The 17,169-nt window shown below is 53.5% G+C and overlaps 1 protein-coding gene across 1 annotated transcript in view; it reads left to right on the top strand.

The window, feature by feature from the left end:
• ACAD9 (acyl-CoA dehydrogenase family member 9) overlaps positions 1 to 17,169 on the top strand; it is a 31,486-nt gene that overhangs the window by 11,118 nt on the left and 3,199 nt on the right. The window contains exons 5-14 of the mRNA XM_046683208.1: positions 728 to 828; positions 2,128 to 2,206; positions 3,233 to 3,407; positions 5,902 to 5,975; positions 10,088 to 10,163; positions 11,811 to 11,881; positions 12,140 to 12,259; positions 13,789 to 13,917; positions 16,075 to 16,154; positions 16,922 to 17,048. Of these exons, the coding sequence (XP_046539164.1) occupies positions 728 to 828; positions 2,128 to 2,206; positions 3,233 to 3,407; positions 5,902 to 5,975; positions 10,088 to 10,163; positions 11,811 to 11,881; positions 12,140 to 12,259; positions 13,789 to 13,917; positions 16,075 to 16,154; positions 16,922 to 17,048 (1,032 nt within the window). The remainder of the gene's footprint in view (positions 1 to 727; positions 829 to 2,127; positions 2,207 to 3,232; positions 3,408 to 5,901; positions 5,976 to 10,087; positions 10,164 to 11,810; positions 11,882 to 12,139; positions 12,260 to 13,788; positions 13,918 to 16,074; positions 16,155 to 16,921; positions 17,049 to 17,169) is intronic.

Here is a 17,169-nt window from a genome sequence, read left to right as displayed (position 1 = left end):
CCCCTTGGGCTGGAAGTGAGCCTGCCCCCTGAGCTCGGTGTTACTCACTGGGGGCCCGAGTGTGTCCTCCTGCTGTTTGTGCCCACGCTTTCCTCACCCCGGTGGGCTCAGAGCATGTTAGGGTAGATCTAGGGTCACACAGCTCTTGGTGACAGTACTTGGTGGTTTTTGCTCAAGGTAAATGTTAAGGGGAGCTGAATGAGCAACTTGCTCGGCCTCCCAACCCTGAGCGCACACGTGGAGAGTGGACTCACCCACCTGCACTGACTGAGGAGGGCGTGGGACAGTCTGACATTGACTGAGCACCTTCTTTATGCCACATGTGGCTCTGGCACTCCTGCATCTTCATGTTTTATCATCCAAACCACCCCTCCATTGTGTAGGGTCATCCCCAGTGTGGAGGTAATAAGATGGAGACTCAGAGAAAGGACATCCCTGCCCCTGGCCACCCATCCCAGAAATGGAGGAGCTGCGATGACGGTTGCCAAGTCTGACCCAAAGCTCTGTCGGTTCTCTGGGCTCAGGCTGCCCTGGAGTGTCCACTTGAGGTGGCTCCCTGGCACCTGGCTCCCCGTTTTCCCCAGCAGCTCCCCATTTTTTACCAGAGGGTGCCAGCTCTGAGCTCTTGTGTAAAGTAGGTATTTTCTTCAGAAGGAGCTGTGTTCTGCAAGCACGTTTCACACTCTTTTCTCCCCGCAGCTGAAATCAGCCTGTGTGTTTTGTGTAGGGGATCATCTTGGCCGGCAGTGAGGCGCAGAAGGCCAAATACCTGCCCAAACTGGCATCTGGGGAGCACATCGCTGCCTTCTGCCTGACGGAGCCAGCCAGGTCTGCCCCTCAGCGAGGAGTCACGTGACAGCAGCCGGGGCATCCTCCAGAGTGTACTGGGACATGGGACTGTGGTTGTGTTGAATAGATGGTGACTTATTTCTTCCCTCCCTGAAATCTTCATAGTTGTTTATTCTTAGTTGTGGGTCTTTCTAGTTGTGGCATGTGGGACGCCACCTCAGCGTGGCTTGATGAGTGGTGCCATGTCCACGCCCAGGATTCGAACTGATGAAACACTGGGTCGCCTGCAGCGGAGTGCACGAACTTAACCACTCGGCCACGGGGCTGGCCCTGCCAGTTCTCTTATCTTTATTCCTCTGCCCCAGTGAGACTTACAAGTGAGATGACACGCCTGACAGCACCATTAAATAATTTTTTCGTGATTTGCAAGAACTTTCCATACGATAATGCATTCAGGCTTCAAATCAACTTTCAGAGTGTGTAGGGCCAGTGGTGGTGTCTCCATTTTACAGATGAGGAACTGAGGTTCATTGAGATTGTGTGATCAGCCCAGTCACACAGCTAGGACATCATAAGGCTGGTGCAGGACTCTGGACTTCTGATGGCAAGGCTGCTACGTGGTCCAAACTCCATCCTGCTTCCCCACCCTTGGGAACCTGGCGTCTCCTGAACTCGTCCTCACAGGAGCTTAGATGAGCCTGTTTTGAGCACACGTTTCTGTGTTTAAACCTAAACCCGAGTTGTTTTCACTGCCGCTTTTTGTTTTTTTTTAAGGATTGGCCCCTGAGCTAACAACTGTTGCCAATCATCTTTTTTTTTCTGCTTTTTTCCCACAAATCCCCCCAGTACATGGTTATATATTTTAGTTGTGGGTCCTTCTAGTTGTGGCATGTGGGATGCCGCCTCAGCATGGCCTGATGAGTGGTGCCATGTCTGTGCCCAGGATCCGAACCGGTGAAACCCTGGGCCGCCGAAGCGGAGCCCGCAAACTTAACCACTCGGCCATGGGGCCAGCCCCTCACTGCCACTTTTTTACCTGATCTGATAAAGCAGGTGTTGGCCAAGTCTAGCCTGCCACCTGTTTTTGTAAATAAAGCTTTTCTGGAGCATGCCCATTTGTTTACAAATTGTCTGTGGCTGCCTTCATGCCACAATTGGCAGAGTTGAGTTGGGACATACTTCTATAGTTTGCAAGGCTGAATATATTTATCATCTGGCCCTTTATTTTAAAATTTGCCAACTCCTGTATTAAATTACTAAAAGTCTCTATTTTGGGGCCCTCAAAACCATTCTTCTTCATTCCCAGTATTACTGTCCTCCATATTTTTGTCCTTGCAGTGGGAGTGATGCTGCCTCCATCCAGACCAGGGCCACGCTAAGTGAAGATAAGAAGCACTACGTGCTCAACGGCTCCAAGGTACGGCTCCACGGCCTCCAGGGCCGCCTCGGGGCTCCGTCATGACCTGCGCCACCACACACTGACCACTGTCTGTGCACCAGGGATCGTAAAGGGCATACACATCATCCCTTGACCACCCGTTGGGTGGATGCTGCTCTTTTTTGGAAGAAGAAATTGGTTCAGAGAGGTTAAGTGACTTGCCAGCATTGTATGTCTGCTTAGTGGCAGAGCCTGGATTGGAACCCAGGCCTTCTGGCTCTACAGTCTGCATGCTTCCATAGTACCAGCTACCACCTTGAGCTGCTCTCTATGTTTGTTGTTTAATTTTTTTATTACACAGGTTTTGAAACATACAAAAGTTTAGTGTGACGAGCTCCCACTTAACCCGTCGCCCAGCTTCAGCAGTTGTTAGCTCACAGCCAGTCCTGTTTCTTCTGTCAGCATCACCACTCCTGGCTTGCATCCATAATGGTTTTGGCACGTATCTCTACAGGATAGGACTATTAAAAAACAAAGTCACAATACCATTACTACATTTAAAAAGTGGATAATAATTTCTTACTATCTAGGTAGCATTCAAATTTCTGATTGTCTTGTACCGTTTTGTTTTTCAAACAATTTGCTTGAATCAAGACCCAAGTAAGTTCTGTACGTGGTAGTTTGTTGAGAAGTCTCTTGATTTCTCCCTCTCCCTCTTCCTTCCCCGCCTTTCTCCTTTCTGCCTCCTTCCCACCCTCACTCCCCTTTCTTGAGGAAACCCGGTTGTTCCGTGCTAGACCTGGGCTGTCTTGGTACCGTTGGCTGCTCTTCTATGCACAAGCACACACCCCAGGCCACCTGTGTCTCCTGCGACAGTCCTTGCTCTGGGAGACTGGGCTGAGCCCCGTCTTCTGTTCGCACAGCCCTGGCTTCCTCAGAGCCAAAGGCTTACATCATGGCCCGAAGTTTGACAGGCAGCCGAAGTGTCTTGTGGCAAAGATGTTGCTGAGAGGTGGCCCACGATTGTTTGGTTTCCTACAAAGCCCTTTTGCTTCCTTTCCTTAGGTCTGGATCACCAATGGAGCACGGGCCAATATTTTTACTGTTTTTGCAAAGACCAGCATTGTTGATTCTGACAACTCAGTAAAGGACAAAATTACAGCATTCATAGTAGAGAGGGACTTCGGTGGAGTCACTAACGGGAAACCTGAAGATAAGTTAGGCATCCGTGGCTCCGACAGTAAGTAGCACGTGTGTGTGTGTAGGAGAGAAGGAGGGAGGGAGGGAAAGAGACCCTTTAGCTGCAAAGAAGTATCAAGATAAAATGAGATTTAAATAGTTTTGGTTCCACTTAAGCGTTTTAACAAAATCAAATTAAGAACGCCACAGTGAGGGGCCAGCTCGGTGGTCTAGTGGTTAAGTTCGTGCTCCGCTTCAGCAGTCTGGGGTTTGCAGGTTCAGATCCCAGGTGCAGACCTAGCGCTGCTTATCAAGCCATGCTGTGGCAGCATCCCATATAAAATAGAGAAAGTTTGGCACAGATGTTAGCTCAGTGACAATCTTCCTGAAGCCAAACGAGGAAGACTGGCAACAGATGTTGGTTCAGGGCCAATCTTCCTCAGAAAAAAATAAAGAAAGAATGCCACAGTGACATATTGAGCATTGGTGATTTCAAGGTAAAATAATTACAATGTCATAGAGCTCTCAGCCCTGTGAGGGAGGCGGTGGTGGACAGTGAGAAGGACAGTGGGCTGTCCTCGGTAAGTGCTCCATTACAGGATACCCCGTCTTCCCTGCCTGGAACCTTGTCCTCCTGCTCGCTCTCCCTTTTACCCGCCCAGCCCACCTGTAGCCCCCTGGTCAGCAGTTGATTCACTGAGGCTGGTGTCCTCTAGCTCTCAACCCGCCCAGTGCTGCCGTGGAGTCCTCAGAAGACTCTCCCTCGTGGGTCTCCTGGTTCAGATCATAGAGTGTCTGTGCTTCAAGGGGGCATGTGCCACACTTGGCCCCTCCCAACCCACTTGTTTGCCACCTTTGCTTTGGTGACCCTGGTTCTGGATGGCGCTGTCTGCCACGACATCTGCTTAGCCTTGGGGGTCAGAGGGCCCCCAGCTCTAACCTGGCTCTGCCACTTAGAAGCTGTGTGACCTTGAACAAGCTAGTTTATTTCCCTGTGCTTGTTTCCCACCTAAAGGGAAGGGGTGATAAGAGAACCCACCTTGTGAGGGAGACGTGAGAAGGGAGTGTTAGGACTTGTGTAGGGCATGTGGAAGCACAGCAGTGTTAGCTGCTGCTGGTAGGACGTTCACTTTACACCCAGTGCGGCCTGCTGAGGACGGACTCAGAGTGTTCCAGGAGAGAAAGGAGTGTACTATAAGGCCTGAGAGAGAAACAGCTTGGTGTGCTGTTGGGGAAAAGGTGGCCAGAGTGCCTGAGGTGGAGGGAGGGAGCAGGGTTGCTGCCATGCACTACTGTGGGGCCACTGTCCACACTGAGGTCTGGGTAGGTGGTGCCCACTGGGATTGTGCAGTGGCCTGTGAGGGGTGGTCAAGTGGCACAAGATGAGATCAGAGAGGGGCAGGGCCCTCCCCATACCCAGCAGCCCGTGAAGGAACGAGAGTTATTAAGAGAAGGGCCTGGCCTCACAGCCGGAAATAGGCCAGAGAGATGGAAATTTCACTGTGTTTCACAACCAGGCTATTTGAACACGTTGTAATAGTAGAATGAAAGGTCAGCAGACCCCTGGTTGCCCACACTTGGCTTGGCTGCTGCTTGGCTCCTCGAACCATGGCCCTCTGTCCCAGGCCTCCCTTTTCTCCAGTGGAAGTTGCTGGGAGCCGCTGTGTTATATACAAAAACATGCTGTTACAGAAAACACAGTGCAGAAGCCCCTGTCCCTTCCCTGCCTGCCCTCGCCCCTGCCACGCTGGTTCTGACTGCTGCTCACTCACACTGACCTTGGCCGCCTCCAGCGCGCACGCGCTTCCTCACTTTAAGGTCTGCTCGTCGTCCATCCCTGCCATAACCCTGTCTGAGAAACCTCCCCAGAAGTCGGCATTTGTTCCCTCTAACGGGCCACGGCTGTCTGGGGCAGTCTGCTTCAGGCTGGGGGCTGCGTTCAGGTCTGCTGGTGTGTACTTGGTACTGAGCTGGGGCTGCTTTTTACAGCAGATCGTAAGAGCCCGAGGGCCGGGCCAGGTTGTGTCAGCACAGGGGAGGCCGCAGGCCTCAGCAAGTCACATGGCCAAACCCATTGGGCGGAGGAAGGCAGGCTGCTCCTCCCGCAGAGCCAGGGCAGGCTGTGGTTGTGGTAAGGTAGAGTTCAGTGGGACTGATCTTCCCTTTCCGTCCAGCACAGGGACCTTAGGCAGTGCCATGCCACCCGGCCTCGTTGCTCTGTCTCTGGGTCTTTCTCATCCTTCAGACTTCATCTTAGAAAAATCTGATGTATACCCTTAGTAAAGGTATTGTTATCTGCTGTCCTCCAGCCTCCATTTGTCTCACCAGGCCATATTTATTTCTTCCATGGCCCTTACCACAATATTACATCATCTCGTTTCTAGTTTCCCTCCCCAACCAAAGTATGAGCTCCACATGGACGGGACCGTGTCTTTCTGTGTTGTCCTGTCAGTAGATGGAGAGTGAGTGAATGAAGGAGTCGCATTGCGTGCCTGCGGGTCAAGTGCAGCGTGGTTCGCGTTGTCAGCTAAGGCCCTCACTTGTGTGTGTTTCAGCTTGTGAAGTCCATTTTGAAAACACCAGGGTGCCCGTGGAAAACGTCCTTGGAGAAGTCGGAGGTGGGTTTAAGGTGAGTTGCCAGCAGCCACTGCGAGTGCTGTGCAGTTTTGTGGTGTGGTTGTGGGCCCCCAGCTTTCTGTCCCTCCCCTACTTGTAGCCGACCAGCCTGTGCTTGCAGGGGACCGTGCGTGGCTCTCCACTGGGGAGTCAGCAAGTATGAGGCTTCATTTGCCTTGAGTGGGGACAGGCTTCCTCTCTCCAGCGAGTGCGAGAAAGCAGGCCAGCAGGCACTGGAGAAGCTCAGGTCTCTGAATGCACAGCCCTGGGTCCTGAGTCCCTGCTCTGATTTTTCTTTCTTGGAGTGAGGTTTATTATTTGTTTTGTTAACAGTTAATTCACCTAACATAAAGTTCACCGTTTGCAAAGGTATACTTCAGTGGCTTTTAGTGTATTCACTATGTCCTGCAGTCATCACCATGGTCTAATTCGAGTACATTTCCATCGCCCAGGAAAGAAATGCCATACCTGCTCAGTTCCCTGCCCCCCATCCCTTGGCAACTGCTGTTTTACTTTCTGTTTCTATGAATTTGCCTGTTTTGAACATTTCGCATCAGTGGACCCCTTTGTGGTCTTTTGTGTTTGGCTTCTTTCGTGTAGCACAGTGTTTTTAAGGCTCATCCAAGTTGTAGCTTGTCATTCCGTTCTGTGGCTGAGTAATATTCCATTGTGTGGTAGACTGCATTTCGTTGATCCGTTCATCACCTGATGGATATTTGGGATGTTTCCACTTTTTGGCCATTATCAGTAACGCTGCTATGAACATTCATGTACATATTTTGTGTGAAAATACATTTTCAGTTCTTTTGGATATAGGTCCAGAAGTGGAATTACTGGGTCGAATGATGACCGCATGTTTAAGTTTGTGAGGAATTGCCAGACTGTTCCCCAGTGGCTGCACCGCTTTCCGTTCCCACCAGCAGTATGTGAGGGCTCCAGTTTCTCCACCCGCTCAGTGACACTGACACTTGTTACTGTCCGTTTTTAAAATTAGAGCCATCTCAGTGGGTGTGAAGTGGTGTCACTGTGGTTCGTTTGTATTTCCCTAATGACCAATCGTGTTGAGCATCTTTTCATGTGCTTGTTAGCCATTTGTATATCTTCTTTGGAGAAATGTCTTTTCAGATCCTTTGCCCATTTTTAAATTAGGCTGTCTTTTTATTGTTGGCCTGCCCTAATTTACTGGATGGCCTGGGTAATATCTTCACGGCACCCCCACCTGCTGTGAAGCAGGGATCAAAGCAATACCTTCCTCCCCTCCTGGGTGTCTTGAGAGTCAGATAAACACCATCAGCCAAAGCTCCTGTCACTGGCTGCTCAGTGACTGTGGAACAGAGGATTGGAGAGGTAGAAAGACAAACAAGGAAACAGTCTTTGCAGTGATACGTTTGATTATTATTTGTGTAACCCAGATGTTACACACAAATTAGTGAATATAGACAGAGAAAAGTGAAATCACCTGAAGCTGTCCCCAAGCCAGTAGCCATTCACTGTTCACGTTTTGGTGTACTTAGTTTTCTAGATCTTTTAAGAGTATACATCACTTAAATGTTTAGTATGTGTAATATAGCCTTCATTTTTTCACTTATCAATAAATCCTAATAATCTCTTCATGCTACTGAGTGTATATTACTAATGTTTAATGCGGTATCATATTTCTTTGTGTGGTGATGCCACAATGAATGTTACCAGGTTCCTGGGATCGGGCACTTAACACTATTCTCAGTTCTTCTCTGCTCAGAACTTCATTGTGAGGCATCTATCCTTGTACATATCTTTGCACACTTGTCTCATTGTTTCCTGAGTTTCAACACCACCACTAAAACTACCGGGCCAGAGGGTTCTTGACTCGTGTTGCCAAGGTGCCTGCTGGGAAGGTGGATCCGTGTCCTCCCTCCAGCACTGGGGGCTGGTGCCTCTTCCCCAGTCCTTCCCAACACTGCATTAAAAAAATTTTTTTCCATTGTGTTAGGTGAAAAATGACTGTTTTAATATGCAAAAGAAAATAGATTTCTAAAGCCCTTTTTTTTGTTATTAGTAGGATTGCTTGCCAGTTAACTTAAATACTAAGAAGTTGATACACTCGAGGTTATTCTAGATGTCATGGAGTGATCACAGGCTGGGCGAAAATTGAGTGGCTGATGTGAGGTCAAGTAAAGCTGCTTCCTCTGGGGAGTCAGAGGTTTATCGGCAGTCAGACCTCTGAAGGCGCACAGGCAGTTCACTGACAGGCTGCGGAAGGAATGCATCGTATCTTGGTCTGGGCAAACTGCAGTCCAGAGGGTGGTTGTGGAAATTCTAGGAGGAAGCTGTTCCGCGATGGAGGCGGTGACGAAGCATCCAAGTGTCGAGGAGGCCGGAGGAGAGGACTCCGGGGGAAGGAGGACGATTAATGTTGGAGCTCACAAGCTGCTCTTCAGATGGTGCTAAACCTAGTAGGTCTTTGAGCCTCTGGGGAATGAGACCTACTGTCAAAACCTTTTTTCCTTCTTTTTTTTTTAATGAGGTTAAGAATAAACTCTGAAGGGGCTGTGAAGTGGATTTGTTCATACAACTGTGAGCTTGGTTTTGAAAGCCCATTTGGGAAGAGGGAATAGAGGCGGGAGAATTTAGTTCCTCTTCACAGCCAGGCAGGTCTAGAGAGGCCAGTGTCCTCCCATGTCCTGAGTCGCAGGAAGTCTGAAGCTAGAGGTCAGAGGACCCGGGCGGAGGATCTGAGTGTCACACTGTGATGGGCTATACCAGGCCCCCTCCACCGTTCAGTGCCGGCGCTGGCCTGACACCAGGGTGCGTGCGGCCTTGTTCACCATGTCTCCTGACCGTGCAGCTGAGCAGCTGGAATCAGCGCTTGCCCTTGCCAGTAGCTGGGGCAGTTTGCAGTCTCTCAACCCCACAGGATCTGTGTTAAGAGATCTCTTCAGGTTAACAGGTCATCATGAGTTCAAATTCAGTTGCATGTTTAATCCAAGTCTCACATGGGCAAGCCTTCAGTAAAAAGCAGCTGAAGTTGGGCTTCTAGGAAAACTGGAGCTCACAGGCTGCATTCTGCCCTCAGACCCCAGCCCTCCTCTGAGGCCTCCTAACTGGGCAGCACGGGCTTGAGCACAGGCTGGGCAGGCTACGCTCTCCTGTGAGAGGCTCATGGGGGGGCCACGTGTTGGTCCTGTGCCTGGGGTGCTCTTCCCTGGGTGGTCTGGTAGACCCAGCTCAGGGGCTCCCTGGGAGCCTTTGCTGCCCAACATCCCCTCCTCCCACACCAAAAGAAACACACACGCAGCCATCCCCACTGGACTTGTGTCCCCCTCTTCAGTCACACCACTGACACCCTGCTGCCTCGTCAGCTCTTTGTCTCTCTGCCCCTTTGGGTGTGTAAGGAGAAGCTCCATGAATCTAGATAGTCTAGTAAGGAAGCAGTGTGTAGACAGGTGTGGGCCGTGCTCCTCAGCAGCTGCTCTCTGTCTGCAGTAGGTAGGGAGGGAGGACTGGGAAAGAGGAGAGGAGCCCTGTCACTCCTAGCAGGTGTCAGGATTGTAGGGATTTGGTGGGGGAGGAGTGTGTTGTGTGAGGGGCTGGTTCAGTGGCGAGAGCGCAGGTCTAGATGTCAGACAGGTGCTTGCTGTGTGACCTTGGGAGAGTCACCTCACCACTCTGAACCTCAGCTTCTTCATCTGTAAAATGAGGATCCTGATGCTGAAGCATTGTTGGGAAAGTCTAAGTAGCTTGTAGCTCTACCCAGTAAGTCTTGAGTTTCTGTTCCCTTCCCCTACAGACTAAGAGAATTGACCTCTTCTTTTGGAATAAGATTATCATTGCCTTTTGGAGGGATGACTCCAAGGATGTTCCTGAGAGCCATTGCAGTGATTGAGTCAACTTGTTTTGAAACACTAGGACTGTGCACTCTCCTGGCCCAGTGAGGATTAGCAGGATGATTAACTCGGCCCAGATGCTGACACAGAATTCTCTAGAGACCCGCCGTTTATTTTCAAGAAACGTGGTGAAAATAACCAGGCAGTGTTGTAGACTGTCACCTCTGGTCTTCCAGGGCCCTTGGGCTTTTCCCAGCACAGCAGGGGCAAGCAGGACGCCTAGGGCGTGGATTTCCATGAGTCTCCGCTCTCCCTGCAGGTGGCCATGAATATCCTCAACAGCGGGCGGTTCAGCATGGGCAGTGCCGTGGCCGGGATGCTCAAGAAATTGATCGGTAGGTGAGTTGGGGACAGGAGCCCTTTGTGGCACAGTCTTGCCCCTGCTGCCCCTACTCCAGCCCCAAGGCTCTGCCATGTCCCTGGGGCAGGCTGGTGCTGAGCCAGGCCACCTGGACAAACGATCCAGCTGAAATTTAGGATTTGGGCTTCCGTTTAGATCAAAGAATGTACTCGGTCTTCCCCCAAAGGGTTAGTCTTCACTTTCAACATTCTTCTGTTTTACCCACACAGAGGGTCAGAGGACAGAGGGAGTGGATGTTCTCTCGGAGGTCAAAGGGGGTTGCTGGTCTAACCACTCAGAGCAGAGCTTCTTAGGGAACATCCAGATGTGAGCCAGACACCAATAAACATTAGTGCTAATTCTCACAAGATTCCCGTTTTGTAGATGGCTCTATGCAAGTGGGTCAGGAGTGGGATCAGGTTGGGAACCCAGATCCCTTGGCCTCTGGATCTTCCCCATGTTTTTTCTCTTGGGATACCTGAAATCTGGACTGTCATTTGCCAGTAAACCTAAAACAGCCCTAGAGGGTTTTTGTTGGGCACGAAATGTGATTGCCACCTTAGCTTTGTGGAGGTGACTGCAGGGGAGGGAGGGGCCTGGCTGCCAGTGGTGGGGTACCCCGGGCTGGCATACCCCTGAGTACTTGTGAAGTTCCTCAGAGTTCAGGGCAGGGTGGGGGTAGGGAGGCCTTGTTTTAGGCTCTCACCTCCATTTTATTGATGACAAGACTGAGGCTCAGAGAGGGTGAGTGATTGGCACAAGGCCATGCACCTGGGGTAAAAGCTGAGCCCATCAGACTCCAAGCTCAGGGCTCATCTCAGTTTGCTGTGATGCTCCCAAGGCCATGAAGCTCCCTGGGCCTTAGCTTCCCCATCTGGAAAACTCTACAAGAGCTTCACGGGGGCTCTCATAGTCAGCCTATCCCCAAAGGACGTAGAACCTCTGATGAGACCCCGAGGCCCAGAAATGTGTGAATGTGGCTGCCTGTCGACCTTCTAAGCCAGCATTGGCACCTGTCTGTACTTGGATCCGGCCTGTGAAGTGTCTGGAGAACACTGACTGCAGGGGGAGGAAGATGGGGCTCTGCCCGCTCGGGGGTGGCCACTGTGTTCACTCAGGCGCCTTCAGAGGTGCACACATTCACAACCATATGCCTTGAAGCCACAGGCCCAAGTTTTCAAAACAGGCCACCCTCCTGCCTTGGTGATGAACAGCTGTGACAGCTGTGAGCCTGCCCCACTTGTGTCTAGGGTGCTTCCAGGGGTCAGCCCTGCGCTGGGCTCCTCACCCCCGCCCCTCGTGTAATCTTTGCAGCAGCTCTGTGAGGTGGTGGGACTTGGAGGGAGGTGAAGCTGCTTGGCCCAGGCTGCCAGCTGGTAAAAAAAAGTGCCAGATTCAAACCTGTGTCTGACTCCAGACTCTGCTTCTGCTCGTGTCCACTGCCGCAGGCACCACAGGGAGGGGATGGTCCCTCCAACCCAGATATGCTGGAAATGGGGGCTCCATCTCTCAGGGCATTTGGTCTCAGCAGACCCGTTTCTCATAGTTCCTCCCCAAGTGTTGGAAGGGTGATGATGAGCCTTAGGAGTCGTCTTAGGACAGCCAGCAAAGTGTTCTTTCTACTAACTTTGCTCTTCTTCAGAAATGACCACGGAATATGCCTGCGTGAGGAAACAGTTCAACAGGAGCCTCAGTGAATTCGGGTTAATTCAGGTACTGAAGGCTCGGAGGGCTGCGCCCATGGATTTCACACGGGCCTTCAGAGGGTGCGTTCTGTGTCTGTCTGGGCGTCCCCCTGCGGGGACTCGGGAGGAAGATGGGATGTGGCCCTGGTCAGCGTGGCCCCCTCTGTGAGTGCTGGGCACTTCTCTCATGTGCCGAGGCTTTGGGCTGCGTTCCCGTCTCTGCTGGTTGACAGATCTGGGTCTTGGCACATGTGGATTGTCTCGTGTTTCTCTCCGAATGCTCCAGGAGAAGTTTGCCCTCATGGCCCAGAAGGCTTACGTAATGGAAAGTATGGCCTACCTCACTGCAGGGATGCTGGACCAGCCAGGGTTTCCCGACTGCTCCATCGAGGCTGCCATGGTGAAGGTGAGCCCAGCCCAGCTAGAGAGACTGAGAAACGGTCCTCAGCTGCGGCCTTTCAGACCCACGGTGTCGCCTGCCATCTTCGTCTTCTCGTTAGTTTATGGGTCAGCTTATCATTGATCCAGTATTCATGCTGTACCCACCATGTGCAGGCACGGCTCTAGGACACAGCTGGGGAGACCAGAATAGCACGGGGGAAGCAGCAAAGGACAGTGCCCAGCTGAGTGCCAGTTTATAGGTCAGCGCCTCCCAGTGCAGTTTGTGCTAAGTTGTCACCAGCTGGTTACCAGTCGACAGTGAAAGGAGAACATGCAGGTGGTGTGCTATAACTTCCTGTTCGTGTAAAAGAGCAGCTGGGCCTTCTTGGGAAGGACTGTCTTTTATTCTGAGTGTCTGGCCTTCCTGCTTTTTGGTATCAAAACCTCCCTTTATGTTTGTTGAGGTAAAATCTAGTTTTCTGTGCTTCTGTTTTGTTTTAGGGGAAGTGTCATTTTTTAGCTGTAATATAAAAGACGGCAATCCTGTGTTGGTACCCATCGTTATTTTTTTTTTTTTTAAAGATTTTATTTTATTTTTTTTCCTTTTTCTCCCCAAAGCCCCCCGGTACATAGTTGTATATTCTTCGTTGTGGGTTCTTCTAGTTGTGGCATGTGGGACGCTGCCTCAGCGTGGTTTGATGAGCAGTGCCATGTCCGCGCCCAGGATTCGAACCAACGAAACACTGGGCCGCCTGCAGCGGAGCGCGCGAACTTAACCACTCGGCCACGGGGCCAGCCCCCCCATCGTTATTTTTAAACTGGTCTCTGGAGTTAAACTCTTGAGAGAAATGGTGAGAGGTACGGCAGCTTAGAGCAGTGGCATTCTGGTGTCGGGAGGAGAGTGTGGCTGGCTGCTGTGGGACCGCAGGTGGCTTTACTGTCGTTCTGGGTCTCTGTGGTCTCCTGAGGGCTGTGCTTCCGCCGTCCTCGTCTGCCTCGCCCTCTCATCGCTCTCACCTCTGACAGTCACTGCCCCGTCAGCAGCTCCTCTCCTAGAGCTACGCCCAGAGCCAGTCTGACAGCGTCTCTGCTCTCAGGGTGTTCTCACGTGGACAGACACATAGGCCGTCAACACAGGGCCCGGTGTCCAGCCACAGAGCTCCAGTCTCAGGCGACCAGGGCTGGGCAGGAGTGGGCCAGGCTTCCCAGAGGAGGAGGTGGAATCTGCGGTGGGTGATGAAAGGACAGGAGTTTCCCCAGGTGTGGAAGTGTGGAGAGGGCCCTCCCACCCTAAGGAAGACTCCCAGGTATGAAAAGTCATGGTGGCAGGGGAGCCACACCTGGTCAGTGTGGTCGAGGAAGGAAAGGCCTAGGCCACCCAGTGAGACCGTGACAATCAGGGCTCCTACCTGGGTTGGTCTCATTCCAAAGCCGGGTTCTTCGCACCAAGTCTCCCACTCCATCCCCAGCTGCCTGCCCCTGGTGGCTGTGGTCCCCTTCAGGAAGGGCCTCGGCACCTCTCCTCCATGCTGACCTTGCCTGGGTGCATGGCAGGTGTTCAGCTCTGAGGGCGCCTGGCAGTGTGTGAGTGAGGCGCTGCAGGTCTTCGGGGGCTCAGGCTACATGAAGGACTGCCCATTGGAGCGCATTCTGCGTGACACGCGCATCCTGCTCATCTTCGAGGTGAGTGCCCCTCCCACGCCTCCTGGTCCTGGGGGTGCCCCGCGGCCTGGGCTGGTCTTCACAACCCTGCATAGACCCTGTTCTGCAGAGGAGGAGGTAGAGGTGGGGAAGCCGGGCAGCTCATCTGGGTCCCGCTCTGGAGGGCCCTTTGTGCTGAGCCCACCACCTCCTGGCGACGCTGCATGTCTCTGCCAAGTTGCTTCTGGCTGGCTGTGGTGGGATAAGCAGAGATCTTGTAGGAGGCCTGGGTTCTGCCTTGAATGCTCACTCTCTGGGTCACCTCGTCAGTGTCTTGGGGCAGCTCAACAGGGTCCTCCCTGAGGGCTTGCCCAACCCCGACACTTCTCTGACGTCTGCCCCCTCCCGCCTAAAGAGTCACTTCAGTGAGCGTGTGCCAGGTGGTGATCTGAGGGCGAGGAGGAAGGCGGGTTGGGATCACAGAGATGCCTTTGGGGTGCTCGTGGTGTGATTGTATGGCCCGACTGACCGAGGAGGACACTGGAATACTGCTGCAGTGAGGGACCGAGGTGCACCTCCTCCCAGAAGGCGTCAGAGTCTCATAAAGCAAGTGCATTTGATCTTTGGGGGCAGAAAGGACTTTGGCCAGGCCTAGAGGAGGGCACTTTGGGCTGAGGGCATGGAAATAGTATGTACCAGGCCCAGATAGGACCCTACCTGCCAGCACTGGGTGAATGGAGGGAGAATAAGCAAGTCTGTGTGGGAGCAGTGGCCAGTCCTGCTCAATGGGGTTGAGAGGGTGGATGGGAAGGGGAGACAAGTGGCCAGGTTGTGGAGGACCTTGGCTGATAAGCAGAGGAATTTGGGTCTTATTGTGAGGGTGGTGGAAGCCATAAAAGGTTTTTGAGTAGGAACTGACTTGGTTGCATTTGCTTTCTAGGAAATTCCCCAAGGCTCGGGGTGGGGGCAGGGCAGGGGAGGTGGGTGCAGGGGTGAGACCAGAGGCCAGGGCGCCCACGGGGGTGGGGAAGGGATGAACTCAGAGGCTATAGAGGATGGACAGAATTTTAGGATGGATGTTGGGTGTGCCTGAGGCAGACCCTTGATAACGTGAGGCTTGGTGCCTGAGCAGGTGCTGTGGTCCCTGAGGGCACCCTCAGACTGTCTGCAGCTGGGGCTGGTGGGGGAAGCCTCACTGGCTGCTTTTGCTCCTTGTGTGCCCCGCATGCCCCAGCCTGGAGTCTTCCTCCTTGAGTGGACAGACGCATAGCCAGCCTGAGGATGCAAAGGGCAGTTTCCCAAGGGCACAGGGACAGTCACGGTCCTGCTGCCCCAGGACGGCCTCTCCCAGGGCCCCTCCCCTCAGTCTGGGCGTGTGCAGTCCTCTGTGGCTGCATGGGGTGCCAGCAGAGGTTCAGGAAGCTCTGAGGGGTGCGGAGCCCTCGGCGTGAAACAGATGGTCCCATTGAGACTGCTGAGGACGGGGCATGGGTTAGCCTGGGGGCCTCTGCGCTCCCCTTTCCTCCTGTAGGAGTCTCGCTGTCAGTGGCACAGCCTGGCTGGAGGGCTCAGCGCCCGCCGATTTTGTGGCCCGAGTCCAGCCCTTGCCCTTCTGACCCCTAGCACCATTGTGCACAATGAGCACAGCCCTCTGCCTGCCTCTCCAAGGTCAGATGAAATCGTGGGTGGTGAGGGGCTGTGCCCAGGATGGCAGCAGGGAGAAGTGGCCCTCTGGGTGTCGACGCCTGGTGCTGGGGAGCGCCAGCTACCCCTCCTTGCCGGTCTGTGGCTTCCCTGAGGAAATGGGCCTGGACCAGAGCCAGCAGCGTTGCCCAGCCCCAGCTGTGTCCTGGGCGTCAGCATCTCTCTCTACTTGGGGAGGCCTGTTTCTGCCATTAGAAGGAAGCAGAATCGGAGGTTTGGGGAAGGGATGACCCATGTGCAATTGGTCATGGAGAGATGTAGGTCCCAGAGGGAGGCCACAGCCATTTGGTCAGCTCCCCACTCGTCCCTGTGGAGGTGCTAGCCTACATGTTGCCCTGACCCCTTGGTCACAACCCTACTGTGGGCTGCTTCCAAAGCAGTGGCTTCCACAGCGCAGGTGAGTGGGCAGAGGCGTGGCCTGCCCAGTCACACACGTGGCACTCCTGGGGCTGCCCCGATGGGGGCGGCCTTTGACCTCTGTACTGCTGGCCACAGGGAACCAACGAGATTCTGCGGATGTACATTGCCCTGACGGGCCTGCAGCACGCCGGCCGCATCCTGACTGCAAGGATCAAGTAGGTGCTGTTCCCACTGTCTGCTGCTTAGGTCCCACTGCCTAGAAGAGACCCTGGGGCGGCAGGAAGGGCTGCCTTGTCCCAGGAGGGGGGGCTGGCATGGCCTCACGCATTAGGCTGGAAGGAGGGAAGAGGGTGGGAGCCTTGACCAGTGAGCGTGGTGCTCTGAAAGCCAGGCTTCAGAGCTTGGCTTAACCTGTGTGTGATGAGAGGGCCAGCTGCCTAGGAAGCCCTTGCTGCCCTTCTCCCCGAGCAGCCCCCATCACCCATGCTGCAGGAAGCTGGGCTTTCAGAACCCAGGGAATGAGAGATGCCCCTCCAACAGGTGCCCTGTTCCGAGGCCAACAAAGACCAGTTTCCTCTCTCTTGCTCCCCTCGACCCCTGTCCTGGGGCCAGAGCAGTTAGGAGTCACTGCTGGAGCCCACGTATGGGTTGCTCAGAGCATTTTGCAGACCACTTAACAGGAGAGGATGACCTAGAAGCTGGCTGTGACTTGGCCCCTTGTGACAAGCATGCGTGTGGCTCTGCCTCAAAGGAGACTGGCTGCTCTCTGACTGGCTGGGAGGGCTCCCCTGGCAGCCAGGCGTCCAGCAGGCCCAGGCCGGGGGCAGGGGCACGTAGGTCCTGAGTTGGCCGTTTATGGCTTTGTGTAGTTGGGGAGAGGGAACAGGTGCCCGGGAGCTTTGGGGTACTGAAGGGGGCCTTGTTGCTGGGCAGTGGGAGCTGGCAGCAGGGCCTCGGGTCATGGGCCATGGGTTTTCTGCAGTGAGCTTAAACGGGGCAATGTGACCACTATCATGGAGACCGTTGGCCAGAGGCTTCGGGACTCCCTGGGCCGAACTGTGGACCTGGGGCTGACAGGAAAGCTTGGAGCTGTGCACCCCACTGTTGCGGTGAGTGGGCTCAGCAGGCGTACCCCCTACCTGGGTTTCCTCCTGTCGAATATCCCCTTCCCAGAAGGGATGTGACCAGAGGCATTGAGCATTGAGGAGGCCCAGGCAGTCCAAGGGACAC

Source organism: Equus quagga, chromosome 1 (genome assembly GCF_021613505.1).
Source record: "Equus quagga isolate Etosha38 chromosome 1, UCLA_HA_Equagga_1.0, whole genome shotgun sequence".
NCBI lineage: Eukaryota > Metazoa > Chordata > Mammalia > Perissodactyla > Equidae > Equus > Equus quagga.
This window is presented reverse-complemented; position numbering and strand designations above follow the sequence as displayed.